Here is an 18854-nt window from a genome sequence, read left to right as displayed (position 1 = left end):
GTACGTGCGAGGGGGCGTGTCTGTGTTTACTAACAAGACATGGCGAAGCCCGAAGCCGAGTTTCTTAACATGGAGATATTCTCACTACTTTTCTTTTGTCGACCACAAAGAAAAGAACATTTGAGTTATATATAAGTTGTGTCTTGTATCAAAGATCTTATGCTAGCAATTTAAATCTACTGAAACAGCTACAAAAGCAACATGCTTCGACGAAGCGAGTAAAGAGACACACACTTCACCTCCTAAGCAACAGCGGCTGGATTTTAACGAGGCACTGCGCACTGAAGGTACACACACTCTGTCAATTCTCTTATTTGCTGTTGCTTTTTCATTCTAGACTTCTAGATTGTTTGGTTATCACACCACTCTTAAATGTTTAGACTATAAAGTTCACAAACATAAAGAGGGATTCTAGTGGGCCAGGCCAATCTTTCCTTTTCTCTAAACTAAAACTGGGGAAATGTGTAGAGTGTTCTGGGCTTCAGACATGATTTTATTTCAGAATTCCTTGAGAGAAAAAAACGCCTGGTTAGGGTTTGTGTATGTAGTGTGTGCCTTCCTTGGTTTACAGCTATGTTGTTATTATGCTGTTTGTTATGTATGTTATGTTGCAGCTATTTAAAATAGTTTTGTCAATTTGTTCTGGCCTGAAACAAATTGGCCCTTTGAAACATATCTTTGTCTTTGTGTGTTGTATGTAGACCACGTTGCTTAGCAGAGTTCAGTGATGCAAATGCATGTCAAGTTGATCAACAGATTGTATTATTCTCCACTGCAATAACAGTACTGAAATGAAGGCTAAAAGGGCGTTAAAGGGGGCCTTAAAATAAATTTAAAATATATATATATATATATATATAAGTAACTAAATAGTTACTTTTCACAGTAACGCATTACTTTTTGGTGTAAGTAACTGAGTTAGTAACTGAGTTACTTTTGAAATAAAGTAACTGTAACTAGTTACTGGTTTTCAGTAACTGACCCAACACCGACTGTAATACACCAATTTGGCCACTATGTAAAGTGTAATACATCAATTTGGCCACTATGCAAAGTGTTATACACCAATTTGGCCACTATGTAAAGTGTAATACACCAATTTGACATCTATGTAAAGTGTAAAACATCAATCTGGCCACTATGTAAAGTGTAAAACATCAATTTGGCCACTATGTAAAGTGTAATACACCAATTTGGCCACTATGTAAAGTGTAATACACCAATTTGGCCACTATGTAAAGTGTAATACACCAATTTGGCCACTATGTAAAGTGTAATACACCAATTTGACTACTATGTAAAGTAAAGTGTAATACACCATTCTGGCCACTATGTAAAGTGTAATACACCAATTTGACTACTATGTAAAGTAAAGTGTAATACACCAATTTGGCCACTATGTAAAGTGTAATACACCAATTTGACCACTATGTCAGGTGTGATACACCAATTTGGCCACTATGTAAAGTGTAATACACCAATTTGGCCAACTATGTAAAATGTAATACACCAATTTGGCCACTATGTAAAGTGTAATACACCAATTTGGCCACTATGTAAAGTGTAATACACCAATTTGGTTACTATTTAAAGTGTAATACACTAATTTGGCCACTATGCAAAGTGTTATACACCAATTTGACCACTATGTAAAGTGTAATACACCAATTTGGCCACTATGTAAAGTGTAATACACCAATTTGACATCTATGTAAAGTGTAAAACATCAATCTGGCCACCATGTAAAGTGTAAAACATCAATTTGGCCACTATGTAAAGTGTAATACACCAATTTGGCCACTATGTAAAGTGTAATACACCAATTTGGCCACTATGTAAAGTGTAATACACCAATTTAGCCACTATGTAAAGTGCAATACACCAATTTGGCCACTATCTAAAGTGTAATACACCAATTTGACTACTATGTAAAGTAAAGTGTAATACACCAATTTGGCCACTATGTAAAGTGTAATACACCAATTTGACCACTATGTCAAGTGTGATACAGCAATTTGGCCACTATGTAAAGTGTGATACAGCAATTTGGCCACTATGTAAAGTGTAATACACCAATTTGGCCACTATGTAAAGTGTAATACACCAATTTGGCCACTATGTAAAGTGTAATACACCAATTTGGCCACTTAGTAAACTGTAATACACCAATTTGGCCACTATGTAAAGTGTAATACACCAATTTAGCCACTATGTAAAGTGTAATACACCAATTTGACCACTATGTAAAGTGTAATACACCAATTTGACCACTATGTAAAGTGTAATACACCAATTTGGCCACTATGTAAAGTGTAATACACCAATTTGACTACTATGTAAAGTAAAGTGTAATACACCATTCTGGCCACTATGTAAAGTGTAATACACCAATTTGACTACTATGTAAAGTAAAGTGTAATACACCAATTTGGCCACTATGTAAAGTGTAATACACCAATTTGACCACTATGTCAGGTGTGATACACCAATTTGGCCACTATGTAAAGTGTGATACAGCAATTTGGCCACTATGTAAAGTGTAATACACCAATTTGGCCACTATGTAAAGTGTAATACACCAATTTGGCCACTATGTAAAGTGTAATACACCAATTTGGCCACTTAGTAAACTGTAATACACCAATTTGGCCACTATGTAAAGTGTAATACACCAATTTAGCCACTATGTAAAGTGTAATGCACCAATTTGACCACTATGTAAAGTGTAATACACCAATTTAGCCACTATGTAAAGTGTAATGCACCAATTTGGCCACTATGTAAAGTGTAATACACCAATTTGGCCACTATGTAAAGTGTAATACACCAATTTGGCCACTTAGTAAACTGTAATACACCAATTTGGCCACTATGTAAAGTGTAATACACCAATTTAGCCACTATGTAAAGTGTAATACACCAATTTGACCACTATGTAAAGTGTAATACACCAATTTGACCACTATGTAAAGTGTAATACACCAATTTGGCCACTATGTAAAGTGTAATACACCAATTTGACTACTATGTAAAGTAAAGTGTAATACACCATTCTGGCCACTATGTAAAGTGTAATACACCAATTTGACTACTATGTAAAGTAAAGTGTAATACACCAATTTGGCCACTATGTAAAGTGTAATACACCAATTTGACCACTATGTCAGGTGTGATACACCAATTTGGCCACTATGTAAAGTGTGATACAGCAATTTGGCCACTATGTAAAGTGTAATACACCAATTTGGCCACTATGTAAAGTGTAATACACCAATTTGGCCACTATGTAAAGTGTAATACACCAATTTGGCCACTTAGTAAACTGTAATACACCAATTTGGCCACTATGTAAAGTGTAATACACCAATTTAGCCACTATGTAAAGTGTAATGCACCAATTTGACCACTATGTAAAGTGTAATACACCAATTTAGCCACTATGTAAAGTGTAATGCACCAATTTGACCACTATGTAAAGTGTAATACACCAATTTGACCACTATGTAAAGTGTAATACACCAATTTGGCCACTATGTAAAGTGTAATACACCAATTTAGCCACTATGTAAAGTGTAATACACCAATTTGGCTACTATGTAAAGTGTAATACACCAATTTGACCACTATGTAAAGTGTAATGCACCAATTTGGCCACTATATAAAGCGTAATACACCAATTTGGCCTCTATAAAGTGTAATACACCAATTTGACCACTATACAAAGTGTAATACACCAATTTGGCCACTATGTAAAGCGTAATACACCAATTTGGCCACTATGTAAAGTGTAATCCACCAATTTGGCCAACTATGTAAAGTGTAATACACCAATTTGGCCACTATGTAAAGTGTAATACACCAATTTGGCCACTATGTAAATTGTAATACACCAATTTGACTACCGGTACTATGTAAAGTAAAGTGTAATACACCAATCTGGCCACTATGTAAAGTGTAATACACCAATTTGACTACTATGTAAAGTAAAGTGTAATACACCAATTTGGCCACTATATAAAGCGTAATACACCAATTTGACCACTGTGTAAAATGTAATACACCAATTTGACCACTATATAAAGTGTAATGCACCAATTTGGCCACTATGTAAAGTGTAATACACCAATTTGGCCACTATGTAAAGTTTAATACACCAATTTGGCTACTATTTAAAGTGTAATACACTAATTTGGCCACTGTGTAAAGTGTAATACACCAATGTGGCTACTATTTAAAGTGTAATACACTAATTTGGCCACTGTGTAAAGTGTAATACACCAATTTGGCTACTATTTAAAGTGTAATACACCAATTTGGCCACTATATAAAGTGTAATACACCAATTTGGCCACTATATAAAGTGTAAGACACCAATTTGGCCACTATATAAAGTGTAAGACACCAATTTGGCCACTATGTAAAGTGTAATACACCAATTTGGCCACTATGTAAAGTGTAATACACCAATTTGGCCACTATATAAAGTGTAAGACACCAATCTGGCCACTATGTAAAGTGTAATACACCAATTTGACTACTATGTAAAGTAAAGTGTAATACACCAATTTGGCCACTATATAAAGCGTAATACACCAATTTGACCACTATGTAAAATGTAATACACCAATTTGACCACTATATAAAGTGTAATACACCAATTTGGCCACTATGTAAAGTGTAATACACGAATTTGGCCACTATGTAAAGTGTAATACACCAATTTGGCCACTATGTAAAGTGTAATACACCAATTTGGCTACTATGTAAAGTGTAATACACCAATTTGGCCACTATGTAAAGTGTAATACACCAATTTGGCTACTATTTAAAGTGTAATACACTAATTTGACTACTATGTAAAGTAAAGTGTAATACACCATTCTGGCCACTATGTAAAGTGTAATACACCAATTTGACTACTATGTAAAGTAAAGTGTAATACACCAATTTGGCCACTATGTAAAGTGTAATACACCAATTTGACCACTATGTCAGGTGTGATACACCAATTTGGCCACTATGTAAAGTGTAATACACCAATTTGGCCAACTATGTAAAATGTAATACACCAATTTGGCCACTATGTAAAGTGTAATACACCAATTTGGCCACTATGTAAAGTGTAATACACCAATTTGGTTACTATTTAAAGTGTAATACACTAATTTGGCCACTATGCAAAGTGTTATACACCAATTTGACCACTATGTAAAGTGTAATACACCAATTTGGCCACTATGTAAAGTGTAATACACCAATTTGACATCTATGTAAAGTGTAAAACATCAATCTGGCCACCATGTAAAGTGTAAAACATCAATTTGGCCACTATGTAAAGTGTAATACACCAATTTGGCCACTATGTAAAGTGTAATACACCAATTTGGCCACTATGTAAAGTGTAATACACCAATTTAGCCACTATGTAAAGTGCAATACACCAATTTGGCCACTATCTAAAGTGTAATACACCAATTTGACTACTATGTAAAGTAAAGTGTAATACACCAATTTGGCCACTATGTAAAGTGTAATACACCAATTTGACCACTATGTCAAGTGTGATACAGCAATTTGGCCACTATGTAAAGTGTGATACAGCAATTTGGCCACTATGTAAAGTGTAATACACCAATTTGGCCACTATGTAAAGTGTAATACACCAATTTGGCCACTATGTAAAGTGTAATACACCAATTTGGCCACTTAGTAAACTGTAATACACCAATTTGGCCACTATGTAAAGTGTAATACACCAATTTAGCCACTATGTAAAGTGTAATACACCAATTTGACCACTATGTAAAGTGTAATACACCAATTTGACCACTATGTAAAGTGTAATACACCAATTTGGCCACTATGTAAAGTGTAATACACCAATTTGACTACTATGTAAAGTAAAGTGTAATACACCATTCTGGCCACTATGTAAAGTGTAATACACCAATTTGACTACTATGTAAAGTAAAGTGTAATACACCAATTTGGCCACTATGTAAAGTGTAATACACCAATTTGACCACTATGTCAGGTGTGATACACCAATTTGGCCACTATGTAAAGTGTGATACAGCAATTTGGCCACTATGTAAAGTGTAATACACCAATTTGGCCACTATGTAAAGTGTAATACACCAATTTGGCCACTATGTAAAGTGTAATACACCAATTTGGCCACTTAGTAAACTGTAATACACCAATTTGGCCACTATGTAAAGTGTAATACACCAATTTAGCCACTATGTAAAGTGTAATGCACCAATTTGACCACTATGTAAAGTGTAATACACCAATTTAGCCACTATGTAAAGTGTAATGCACCAATTTGACCACTATGTAAAGTGTAATACACCAATTTGACCACTATGTAAAGTGTAATACACCAATTTGGCCACTATGTAAAGTGTAATACACCAATTTAGCCACTATGTAAAGTGTAATACACCAATTTGGCTACTATGTAAAGTGTAATACACCAATTTGACCACTATGTAAAGTGTAATGCACCAATTTGGCCACTATATAAAGCGTAATACACCAATTTGGCCTCTATAAAGTGTAATACACCAATTTGACCACTATACAAAGTGTAATACACCAATTTGGCCACTATGTAAAGCGTAATACACCAATTTGGCCACTATGTAAAGTGTAATCCACCAATTTGGCCAACTATGTAAAGTGTAATACACCAATTTGGCCACTATGTAAAGTGTAATACACCAATTTGGCCACTATGTAAATTGTAATACACCAATTTGACTACCGGTACTATGTAAAGTAAAGTGTAATACACCAATCTGGCCACTATGTAAAGTGTAATACACCAATTTGACTACTATGTAAAGTAAAGTGTAATACACCAATTTGGCCACTATATAAAGCGTAATACACCAATTTGACCACTGTGTAAAATGTAATACACCAATTTGACCACTATATAAAGTGTAATGCACCAATTTGGCCACTATGTAAAGTGTAATACACCAATTTGGCCACTATGTAAAGTTTAATACACCAATTTGGCTACTATTTAAAGTGTAATACACTAATTTGGCCACTGTGTAAAGTGTAATACACCAATGTGGCTACTATTTAAAGTGTAATACACTAATTTGGCCACTGTGTAAAGTGTAATACACCAATTTGGCTACTATTTAAAGTGTAATACACCAATTTGGCCACTATATAAAGTGTAATACACCAATTTGGCCACTATATAAAGTGTAAGACACCAATTTGGCCACTATATAAAGTGTAAGACACCAATTTGGCCACTATGTAAAGTGTAATACACCAATTTGGCCACTATGTAAAGTGTAATACACCAATTTGGCCACTATATAAAGTGTAAGACACCAATCTGGCCACTATGTAAAGTGTAATACACCAATTTGACTACTATGTAAAGTAAAGTGTAATACACCAATTTGGCCACTATATAAAGCGTAATACACCAATTTGACCACTATGTAAAATGTAATACACCAATTTGACCACTATATAAAGTGTAATACACCAATTTGGCCACTATGTAAAGTGTAATACACGAATTTGGCCACTATGTAAAGTGTAATACACCAATTTGGCCACTATGTAAAGTGTAATACACCAATTTGGCTACTATGTAAAGTGTAATACACCAATTTGGCCACTATGTAAAGTGTAATACACCAATTTGGCTACTATTTAAAGTGTAATACACTAATTTGGCCACTGTGTAAAGTGTAATACACCAATTTGGCTACTATTTAAAGTGTAATACACTAATTTGGCCACTGTGTAAAGTGTAATACACCAATTTGGCCACTATATAAAGTGTAAGACACCAATTTGGCCACTATGTAAAGTGTAATACACCAATTTGACCACTATATAAAGTGTAATACACCAATTTGGCCACTATGTAAAGTGTGATACACCAATTTGGCCACTATGTAAAGTGTAATACACCAATTTGGCCACTATGTAAAGTGTGATACACCAATTTGGCCACTAGGTAGAGCACTTGCACTTGAACTGCCCTTTGATCAAGTAGGAAATGAAATGATGCCTGTTTGGCTACGTTGTGGTTATCAATAGTCTGTGAAAATGGGGTTGTCAGCATATATCACGTCCTCAGGTGGAAGTGGAAGGCGCTGGTCGTAGACGAGGCTCACCGGCTCAAGAACCCGAAGTCTCTGTTGCACAAAACCCTGACGCAGGTACCGAACAGCCGCCGTCTTCCTCCCGTCCTCCCGCTCCTCCGCTGACATGTTTTGTCCTCGTCCTGTCCCAGTTCTCCGTGGGCTTCAGAGTGCTGCTGACAGGAACTCCCATCCAGAACAACCTGCAGGAGCTCTACTCCCTGCTGAGCTTCATCCAGCCCACAATCTTCTCAGCCGAGGACGAGGACCACTTCGTCCAGGCTTACTCCCACGTCCAGAGTCGACCCGCGCTCGGTAAAGGCTGACGTCGGCGAGCAGGTGCGCCGTAAAGAACTTGGCTCTGATCTCCTGCGGCCGTTTGCCTCCAGCCACCGAGCTTCAGAGCGTCCTGGAGCCCTTCCTGCTCCGCCGGGTCAAGTCGGAGGTGGCGCTGGACCTGCCTAAGAAGAGCGAGCTGGTGGTCTACCACGGAATGTCGGCGCTGCAGAAGAAGTACTACAAAGCCCTCCTGATGAAGGACCTTGGTGAGCATCAACAAATACCATGCGGTTATTAGTCCACGTTCAGTCACAACGACTCAAAACACTCATGTTCATAGAGCTGCTAACAGTAATACACGCCCTCTTCCTGGTGCCATCGTGTAAGCTCCGCCCCACTCATGCACACGGAACCATAGATAACGTTATGTTACAGAGCACCTATCTATGGTAGTGTCAAGATGATGTCATCATAATTTGCATAATTGGCAATGACACAAATTAATTTTCTCGCTCTTTTGAAGACTAATGCGACTCACTTTTCAAGACTAATACGGCTCACTTCTTTATATACCTGCCTAAACGGGCTGATTTTCCTAGACACCCTAAACTGGCTGACCGCTTCAGATGCCTGCCCAAACGGGCGGACTTATTAGACCCCCGCCTAAACGGGCTGACTCCTATAGATGTCTGCCTAAATGCTGACTTCGTTAGATGCCTGCCTAAACGGGCTGACCTTTTAAGATGCCTACCTAATCGGGCTGACTTATTAGACACCTGCCTAAACGGGCTGACTTCTATAGATATCTGCCTAAGCGGGCTGACTTCTTTGTATGCCTGCCTAAACGGGCTGACCTTTTAAGATGCCTACCTAATCGGGCTGATTTTTCCAGACTTTTCTAGACGTCTGCCTAAATACTCACTTCTGTCTTTCCCCTTATAAACGTGCTGACCCTTTTAGGCGCCTGCCTAAACTGACAGATTTTTCTCGATTCCTGCCGAAACGCTCACTTCTTTATATGCCTGCCTAAAAGGGCTGACTTTTCTAGTTGCCTGTCTAAACAGGCTGACTTATTCATATGCCTGCCTAAACGAGCCGATTTTACTAGATTCCTTCCTAAACATTGACTTCTTTATATACTTGCCAAAACGGGCTGACTTTTACGGGCTGACCTTTTAATACGCCTGCCTAAACGGGCTGATTTTCCTAGACAACCGCCTAAACTGGCTGACTGCTTCAGATGCCTGCCCAAACAAGCGGACTTATTAGACACCCGCCTAAACGGGCTGACTCCTATAGATGTCTGCCTAAACGGGCTGACTTCTTTGTATGCCTGCCTATACGGGCTGACCTTTTAAGATGCCTACCTAATCGGGCTGATTTTTCCAGACGCCTGCCTGAATACTCACTTCTTTCTTTCCCCTTCTAAACGGGCTGACCCTTTTAGGCGCCTGCCTAAACTGGCAGATTTTTCTCGATGCCTGACGAAACGCTGACTTCTTTATATGCCTGCCTAAAAGGGCTGACTTTTCTAGTTGCTTGTCTATACAGGCTGACTTATTCATATGCCTGCCTAAACGGACTGACCTTTTATTATGCCTGCCTAAACGGGCTGATTTTCCTAGACACCCTAAACTGGCTGACCGCTTCAGATGCCTGCCCAAACGGGCGGACTTATTAGACACCCGCCTAAACGGGCTGACTTCTATAGATGTCTCCCTAAACGGGCTGACCTTTTTAGACGCCTGCCTAAACGGGACGATTTTTCTAGATTCCTTCCTAAACATTGACTTCTTTATATACCTGCCAAAACGGGCTGACTTTTACGGGCTGACCTTTTAATACGCCTGCCTAAATGGGCTGATTTTCCTAGACAATCGCCTAAACTGGCTGACTGCTTCAGATGCTTGCCCAAACGGGCGGACTTATTAGACACCTGCCTAAACGGGCTGACTTCTATAGATCTCTGCCTAAACGGGCTGACTTCTTTGTATGCCTGCCTATACGGGCTGACCTTTTAAGATGCCTACCTAATCGGGCTGACTTTTCTAGACGCCTGCCTAAATACTCACTTCTTTCTTTCCCCTTCTAAACGGGCTGACCCTTTTAGGCGCCTGCCTAAACTGGCAGATTTTCTCGATGCCTGCCGAAAGGCTGACTTCTTTATATGCCTCCCTAAAAGGGCTGACTTTTCTAGTTGCCTGTCTAAACAGGCTGACTTATTCATATGCCTCCCTAAACGGGCTGACCTTTTATTACGCCTGCCTAAACGGGCTGATTTTTGTAAACACCCTAAACTGGCTGACCGCTTCAGATGCCTGCCCAAACGGGCGGACTTATTAGACACCTGCCTAGGCTGACTTCTATAGATGTCTCCCTAAACGGGCTGACCTTTTTAGACGCCTGCCTAAACGAGCCGATTTTACTAGATTCCTTCCTAAACATTGACTTCTTTATATACCTGCCAAAACGGGCTGACTTTTACGGGCTGACCTTTTAATACGCCTGCCTAAAAGGGCTGATTTTCCGAGACAACCGCCTAAACTGGCTGACCGCTTCAGATGCTTGCCCAAATGGGCGGACTTATTAGACACCTGCCTAAACGGGCTGACTTCTATAGATCTCTGCCTAAACGGGCTGACTTCTTTGTATGCCTGCCTATACGGGCTGACCTTTTAAGACGCCTACCTAATCGGGCTGACTTTTCTAGACGCCTGCCTAAATACTCACTTCTTTCTTTCCCCTTCTAAACGGGCTGACCCTTTTAGGCGCCTGCCTAAACTGGCAGATTTTTCTCGATGCCTGCCGAAAGGCTGACTTCTTTATATGCCTGCCTAAAAGGGCTGACTTTTCTTGTTGCCTGTCTAAACAGGCTGACTTATTCATATGTCTCCCTAAACGGGCTGACCTTTTATTACGCCTGCCTAAACGGGCTGATTTTTGTAAACACCCTAAACTGGCTGACCGCTTCAGATGCCTGCCCAAACGGGCGGACTTATTAGACACCTGCCTAAACAGGCTGACTTCTATAGATGTCTCCATAAATGGGCTGACCTTTTTAGACGCCTGCCTAAACGAGCCGATTTTTCTAGATACCTTCCTAAACATTGACTTCTTTATATACCTGCCAAAACGGGCTGACTTTTACGGGCTGACCTTTTAATACGCCTGCCTAAATGGGCTGATTTTCCTAGACAACCGCCTAAACTGTCTGACCGCTTTAGATGCCTGCCCAAACGGGCTGACTTCTATAGATCTCTGCCTAAACGGGCTGACTTCTTTGTATGCCTGCCTATACGGGCTGACCTTTTAAGATGCCTACCTAATCGGGCTGACTTTTCTAGACGCCTGCCTAAATACTCACTTCTTTCTTTCCCCTTCTAAACGGGCTGACCCTTTTAGGCGCCTGCCTAAACTGGCAGATTTTTCTCGATGCCTGCCGAAAGACTGACTTCTTTATATGCCTGCCTAAAAGGGCTGACTTTTCTAGTTGCCAGTCTAAACAGGCTGACTTATTCATATGCATCCCTAAACGGGCTGACCTTTTATTACGCCTGCCTAAACTTGCTGATTTTCCTAGACACCCTAAACTGGCTGACCGCTTCAGATGCCTGCCCAAACGGGAGGCCTTATTAGACATCCGCCTAAACGGGCTGACTTCTATAGATGTCTCCCTAAATGGGCTGACCTTTTTAGACACCTGCCTAAACGGGACGATGTTTCTAGATACCTACCTAAACATAGACTTCTTTATATACCTGCCAAAACGGGCTGACTTTTATGGGCTGACCTTTTAATACGCCTGCCTAAACGGGCTGATTTTCCTAGACAACCGCCTAAACGGGCTGACCGCTTCAGATGCCTGCCCAAAAGGGCGGACTTATTAGACACCTGCCTAAACGGGCTGACTTCTATAGATGTCTGCCTAAACGGGCTGACTTCTTTGTATGCCTGCCTAAACGGGCTGACCTTTTAAGATGCCTACCTAATCGGGCTGACCTTTCTAGACGCCTGCCGAAAGGCTGACTTCTTTATATGCCTGCCTAAAAGGGCTGACTTTTCTGGTTGCCTGTTTAAACAGGCTGACTTATTCATATGCCTCCCTAAATGGGCTGACCTTTTATTACGCCTGCCTAAACTTGCTGATTTTCGTAGACACCCTAAACTGGCTGACTGCTTCAGATGCCTGCCCAAACGGGAGGCCTTATTAGGCATCCGCCTAAACGGGCTGACTTCTATAGATGTCTCCCTAAATGGGCTGACATTTTTAGACGCCTGCTTAAACGGGCCGATTTTTCTAGACCTTCCTAAACATTGACTTCTTTATATACCTGCCAAAACGGGCTGACCTTTTAACATGCCTGCCTAAATGGGCTGATTTTCCTAGACAACCGCCTAAACTGGCTGATTTTCCTAGACAACCGCCTAAACTGGCTGACCGTTTCAGATGCTTGCCCAAACGGGCGGACTTATTAGACACCTGCCTAAACGGGCTGACTTCTATAGATATCTGCCTAAACGGGCTGACCTTTTACGATGTCTACCTAATCGGGCTGTTTTTTCTAGACGCCTGCCTAAATGCTGACTTTGTTAGATGCCCGCCTAAACGGGCTGACCTTTTTAGACGCCTGCTTAAACGGGCTAAACTTTCAAGATGCCTACCTAATCGGGCTCACTTTTCTAGACATCCGCTTGAACTGGCTGGCCTCGTTAGACGCCTGCCTGAACGGACGGACGTAATAGACACCCGCCTAAACGGGCTGACTTGTTTAGATACCTGCCTAAACGGGCTGACTTCTAAAGTACAGGAAAAGTCTGCACTCGTAGAAGCTCACCTGCTACTAAATCTGTTATTTTAGAGGCTTTTGGGAGCGACCAGAGCAACAAGACCCGTCTGCTCAACATCTTGATCCAGCTGAGGAAGTGCGTGGATCACCCGTATCTCTTCGACGGTGAGACCCCCTGCGCACGCACCCAAGACCTGGTCCACGGTCCTGAACAAGCGTGACCATGGACTCTTCCCCTTGTGATCACGCAGGAGTGGAGCCGGAGCCCTTCGAGATGGGAGAGCATCTGATTGAGGCCAGCGGGAAGCTCTGCCTCCTGGACAGCATGTTGGCTTACCTGCAAGCAGGGTGTGTTTGCACTGCCGCCATCTAGTGGGCATATTGTGGCACTGCAGGATAGAGTGGATTATTACACTGTGCTCAATCTGATTGCTATCATGTCTCTTCCAGCGGCCATCGTGTTCTGCTCTTCTCCCAAATGACCAGAATGCTGGACATCCTTCAGGACTACATGGAGTACAGAGGTGGGGATGATGCTTACACCTGTACCAATGTGTTGGATATCTCCACCTTTTATTTTGAAATATCCTTACTGCCTTTTCTTCCCCTTGTACACCAGAATACACTCTAGTTGTAGTAATAATTTGGTGCATCCTGATACACTTTTTTCACTTCTGATACGATTATTATTACTGATATTGGCCTGATGCGATATCAGCAGGAATCATCCATACTTTGTATTATTTTGCAGTGTGGATTGTTAGTAAAAGTTTTGATCAAGTGAAACGAGTCAAGCAGAGAACAATGGTAACGAAAAGAAACAATAACCTATTTGTTATTTATTGTCTGGAAAATTGTCTTTAAGTTGGAGTAAAGTGGTAACACATCGTCGTCACAATAATTCACGAAATCACGAAGTTTTGAATGATGCGGACACGTTTGTTACTGGAGAATGAGCCGTTGAAGCAGACGGAAGCGGAGAAAGTGAGGTGAAAGTGACTCAAAAATCCAAAGTGTGGAATTTGGTGACAGTACTGCTTGTATTACACATGGTATCACACACAAGTAAACACTCTGCAGGACTGCTTACATCGCACATGATGTCACACACAAGTAAACACGCTGCAGAACTTGTACCACACTTGATGTCACACACAAGTAAACACGCGGCAGGACCGCTTGTATCACACATGATATTACACAAAAGTAACCACGCTGCAGGACTGCTTGTATCGCACACGATAACACACACAAGTAAACACGCTGCAGGACTGCTTGTGTCGCACATGATATCACACAAAAGTAAACACGCTGCATGACTCTTTGTATCACACATGATATCACACACAAGTAAACACTCTGCAGGGCTGCATGTATCGCACATGATATCACACATAAATAAACGCGCTGCAGGACTGCTTGTACCGCACATGATATCACACACAAGTAAACACGCCGCAGGACTTCTTGTATCGCACATGATATCACACACAAGTAAACACGCTGCAGGACTGCTTGTATCGCACATGATATCACACGTAACTGAACACGCTGCAGGACTGTTTGTGTCGCACATGATATCACACAAAAGTAAATACGCTGCATGACTCTTTGTATCACACATGATATCACACACAAGTAAACACTCTGCAGGACTCCTTGTACCGCACTTGTTATCACACACAAGTAAACACGCTGCAGGGCCGCTTGTATCGCACATGATATCACACATAACTGAACACGCTGCAGGACTGCTTGTATCGCACATGATATCACACACAAACACTCTGCAGGGCCGCTTGTATCACACATGATATCACACACAAGTAAACACTCTGCAGGACTGCTTACATCGCACATGATATCACACACAAGTAAACACGCTGCAGGACTCCTTGTACCGCACTTGATATCACACACAAGTAAACACGCTGCAGGACCGCTTGTATCACACATGATATTACACAAAAGTAACCACGCTGCAGGACTGCTTGTATCGCACACGATATCACACACAAGTAAACACGCTGCAGGACTGCTTGTATCGCACATGATATCACACAAAAGTAAACACGCTGCATGACTCTTTGTATCACACATGATATCACACACAAGTAAACACTCTGCAGGGCTGCATGCATCGCGCATGATATCACACATAAGTAAACGCGCTGCAGGACTGCTTGTACCGCACATGATATCACACACAAGTAAACGCGTTGCAGGACTCCTTACATCGCACATGATATCACACACAAGTAAACACGCTGCAGGACCGCTTGTATCACACATGATATTACAAAAAAGTAACCACGCTGCAGGACTGCTTGTATCGCGCACGATATCACACACAAGTAAACACGCTGCAGGACTCCTTGTATCGCACATGATATCACACACAAGTAAACACGCTGCAGGATTGCTTGTATCGCACTTGATATCACACACAAGTAAACACGCTGCAGGACTGCTTGTATCACACATGATATTCCACAAAAGTTACCACGCTGCAGGACTGCTTGTACCGCACTTGATATCACACACAAGTAAACACGCTGCAGGGCCGCTTGTATCGCACATGATATCACACATAACTGAACACGCTGCAGGACTGCTTGTATCGCACATGATATCACACAAAAACACTCTGCAGGACTGCTTACATCGCACATGATATCACACACAAGTAAACACGCTGCAGGACTCCTTGTACCACACTTGATATCACACACAAGTAAACACGCTGCAGGACCGCTTGTATCACACATGATATTACACAAAAGTAACCACGCTGCAGGACTGCTTGTATCGCACACGATATCACACACAAGTAAACACGCTGCAGGACTGCTTGTATCGCACATGATATCAAACAAAAGTAAACACGCTGCATGACTCTTTGTATCGCACATGATATCACACACAAGTAAACACGCTGCAGGACTGCTTGTATCACACATGATATCACACCTAACTGAACACGCTGCAGGACTGCTTGTATTGCAGATGATAACACACACAAGTAAACACACTGCAGGACTGCTTGTATCGCACATGATATTACACACAAGTAAACACGCTGCAGGACTGCTTGCATCACACATGATATCACACATAAGTAAACTCGCTGCAGGACTCCTTGTACCGCACTTGATATCACACACAAGTAAACACGCTGCAGGACCGCTTGTATCACACATGATATTACACAAAAGTAACCACGCTGCAGGACTGCTTGTATCGCGCACGATATCACACACAAGTAAACACGCTGCAGGACTGCTTGTATCGCACATGATATCACACAAAAGTAAACACGCTGCATGCCTCTTTGTATCGCACATGATATCACACACAAGTAAACACGCTGTAGGACTGCTTGTATCACATGATATCACACATAACTGAACACACTGCAGGACTGCTTGTATCGCACATGATAACACACACAAGTAAACACGCTGTAGGACTGCTTGTATCGCACATGATGTCACACACAAGTAAACACGCTGCATGACTGCTTGCATCACACATGATATCACACATAACTGAACACACTGCAGGATTGCTTGTATCGCACATGATAACACACACACAATTAAACACTCTGCAGGACTGCTTATATCGCACATAATATCACACACAAGTGAACACGCTGCAGGACTGCTTGTATCGCACATGATATCACACACAAGTAAACACTCTGCAGGACTGCTTACATCGCACATTATATCACACACAAGTAAACACGCTGCAGGACCGCTTGTATCACACATAATATTACACAAAAGTAACCACGCTGCAGGACTGCTTGTATGGCACACGATATCACACACAAGTAAACACGCTGCAGGACTGCTTGCATCACACATGATATCACACATAACTGAACACGCTGCAGGACTGCTTGTATCGCACATGATATCACACACAAGTAAACACTCTGCAGGACTGCTTGTATCGCACATGATATCACAAGCAAGTAAACACACTGCAGGACTGCTTGCATCACACATGATATCACACCCAAGTAAACACGCTGCAGGACTCCTTGTACCACACTTGATATCACACACAAGTAAACACGCTGCAGGACCGCTTGTATCACACATGATATTACACAAAAGTAACCACGCTGCAGGACTGCTTGTATCGCACATGATATCACACAAAAGTAAACACGCTGCAGGACTGTTTGTATCGCACATGATATCACACATAACTGAACACGCTGCAGGACTGCTTGTATCGCACATGATATCACACACAAGTAAACACTCTGCAGGACTGCTTGTATCGCACATGATATCACACACACAAGTAAACACGCTGCAGGACTGCTTGCATCACACATGATATCACACATAAGTAAACTCGCTGCAGGACTGCTTATATCGCACATGATATCACATACAAGTAAACGCGTTGCAGGACTGTTTATATCGCACATGATATCACACACAAGTAAACACTCTGCAGGACTGCTTATATCGCACATGATATCACACATTTGACGTGCAAGCACATACAATCGCATACGTGTTTTTCTTTGATGATGTCGAACCGATTTCAATATTGGATCGGGACACCCTTAGTGATAGTTGACTAATTGGTTGAAGATTGTTGTAGTTTGAATGCAGCTGAGATAGGCTCCAGCACCCCCCGCCACCCCAAAAAGGGACAAGCGGTAGAAAATGGATCGATGTGGATGTTGTAGTTTGTGGTGCACAACAGGTGTTTCTAACATTGGGATGACTTTATAAGCGGCATGAGAGAGTCAGTGAGCATTATGGTCTTCTTAAATCATTAGAAAAGTTGGTACATCTCATTACTTTGCACGAGCGCAAAGTTCTTCAACTTTTTTCACCAAGTACCAACTCAGAAAACACTCTCCAAGTACCGCCATTGTTATGGAAACGAAACACTATGGTATCGAAAATAAATAAATAGACCATCCATCCATCCATCGTCTTCCGCTTATCCGAGGTCGGGTCGCGGGGGAAGCAGCCTAAGCAGGGAAGCCCAGACTTCCCTCTCCCCAGCCACTTCGTCCAGCTCCTCCCGGGAGATCCCGAGGCGTTCCCAGGCCAGCCGGGAGACATAGTCTTCCCAAAGTGTCCTGCGTCTTCTCCGTGGCCTCCTACCGGTCGGACGTGCCCTAAACACCTCCCTAGGGAGACGATCGGGTGGCATCCTGACCAGATGCCCGAACCACCTCATCTGGCTCCTCTCGATGTGGAGGAGCAGCGGCTTTACTTTGAGCTCCTCTCGGATGGCAGAGCTTCTCACCCTATCTCTAAGGGAGAGCCCCGCCAACCGGCGGAGGAAACTCATTTTGGCCGCTTGTACCCGTGATCTTGTCCTTTCGGTCATAACCCAAAGCTCATGACCATAGGTGAGGATGGGAACGTAGATCGACCGGTAAATTGAGAGCTTTGCCTTCCGGCTCAGCTCTTTCTTCACCACAACGGTTCGATACAGCGTCCGCATTACTGAAGACACCGCACCGATCCGCCTGTCGATTACACCATCCAGTCTTCCTTCACTCGTGAACAAGACTCAGAGGTACTTGAACTCCTCCACTTGGGGCAAGATCTCCTCCCCAACCCGGAGATGGCACTCCACCCTTTTTCGGGCGAGAACCATGGACTCGGACTTG

At 41.9% G+C, this 18854-nt stretch overlaps 1 protein-coding gene across 2 annotated transcripts in view; it reads left to right on the top strand.

Annotated features, from left to right (window-relative positions):
- Positions 1-18854, top strand: part of chd1l (chromodomain helicase DNA binding protein 1-like) — a 110272-nt gene that overhangs the window by 18140 nt on the left and 73278 nt on the right. For both annotated transcript variants that reach the window (XM_061977535.2, XM_061977534.2), the window contains exons 6-11: positions 8126-8207; positions 8282-8444; positions 8519-8674; positions 13268-13360; positions 13447-13543; positions 13646-13719. In XM_061977535.2, the coding sequence (XP_061833519.2) occupies positions 8126-8207; positions 8282-8444; positions 8519-8674; positions 13268-13360; positions 13447-13543; positions 13646-13719 (665 nt within the window). The remainder of the gene's footprint in view (positions 1-8125; positions 8208-8281; positions 8445-8518; positions 8675-13267; positions 13361-13446; positions 13544-13645; positions 13720-18854) is intronic.

This window comes from Nerophis lumbriciformis, linkage group LG18 (genome assembly GCF_033978685.3).
Source record: "Nerophis lumbriciformis linkage group LG18, RoL_Nlum_v2.1, whole genome shotgun sequence".
Lineage (NCBI taxonomy): Eukaryota > Metazoa > Chordata > Actinopteri > Syngnathiformes > Syngnathidae > Nerophis > Nerophis lumbriciformis.
Note: the sequence above shows the minus strand (reverse complement) of the source record. Positions and strands in the feature narration are given on the sequence as shown.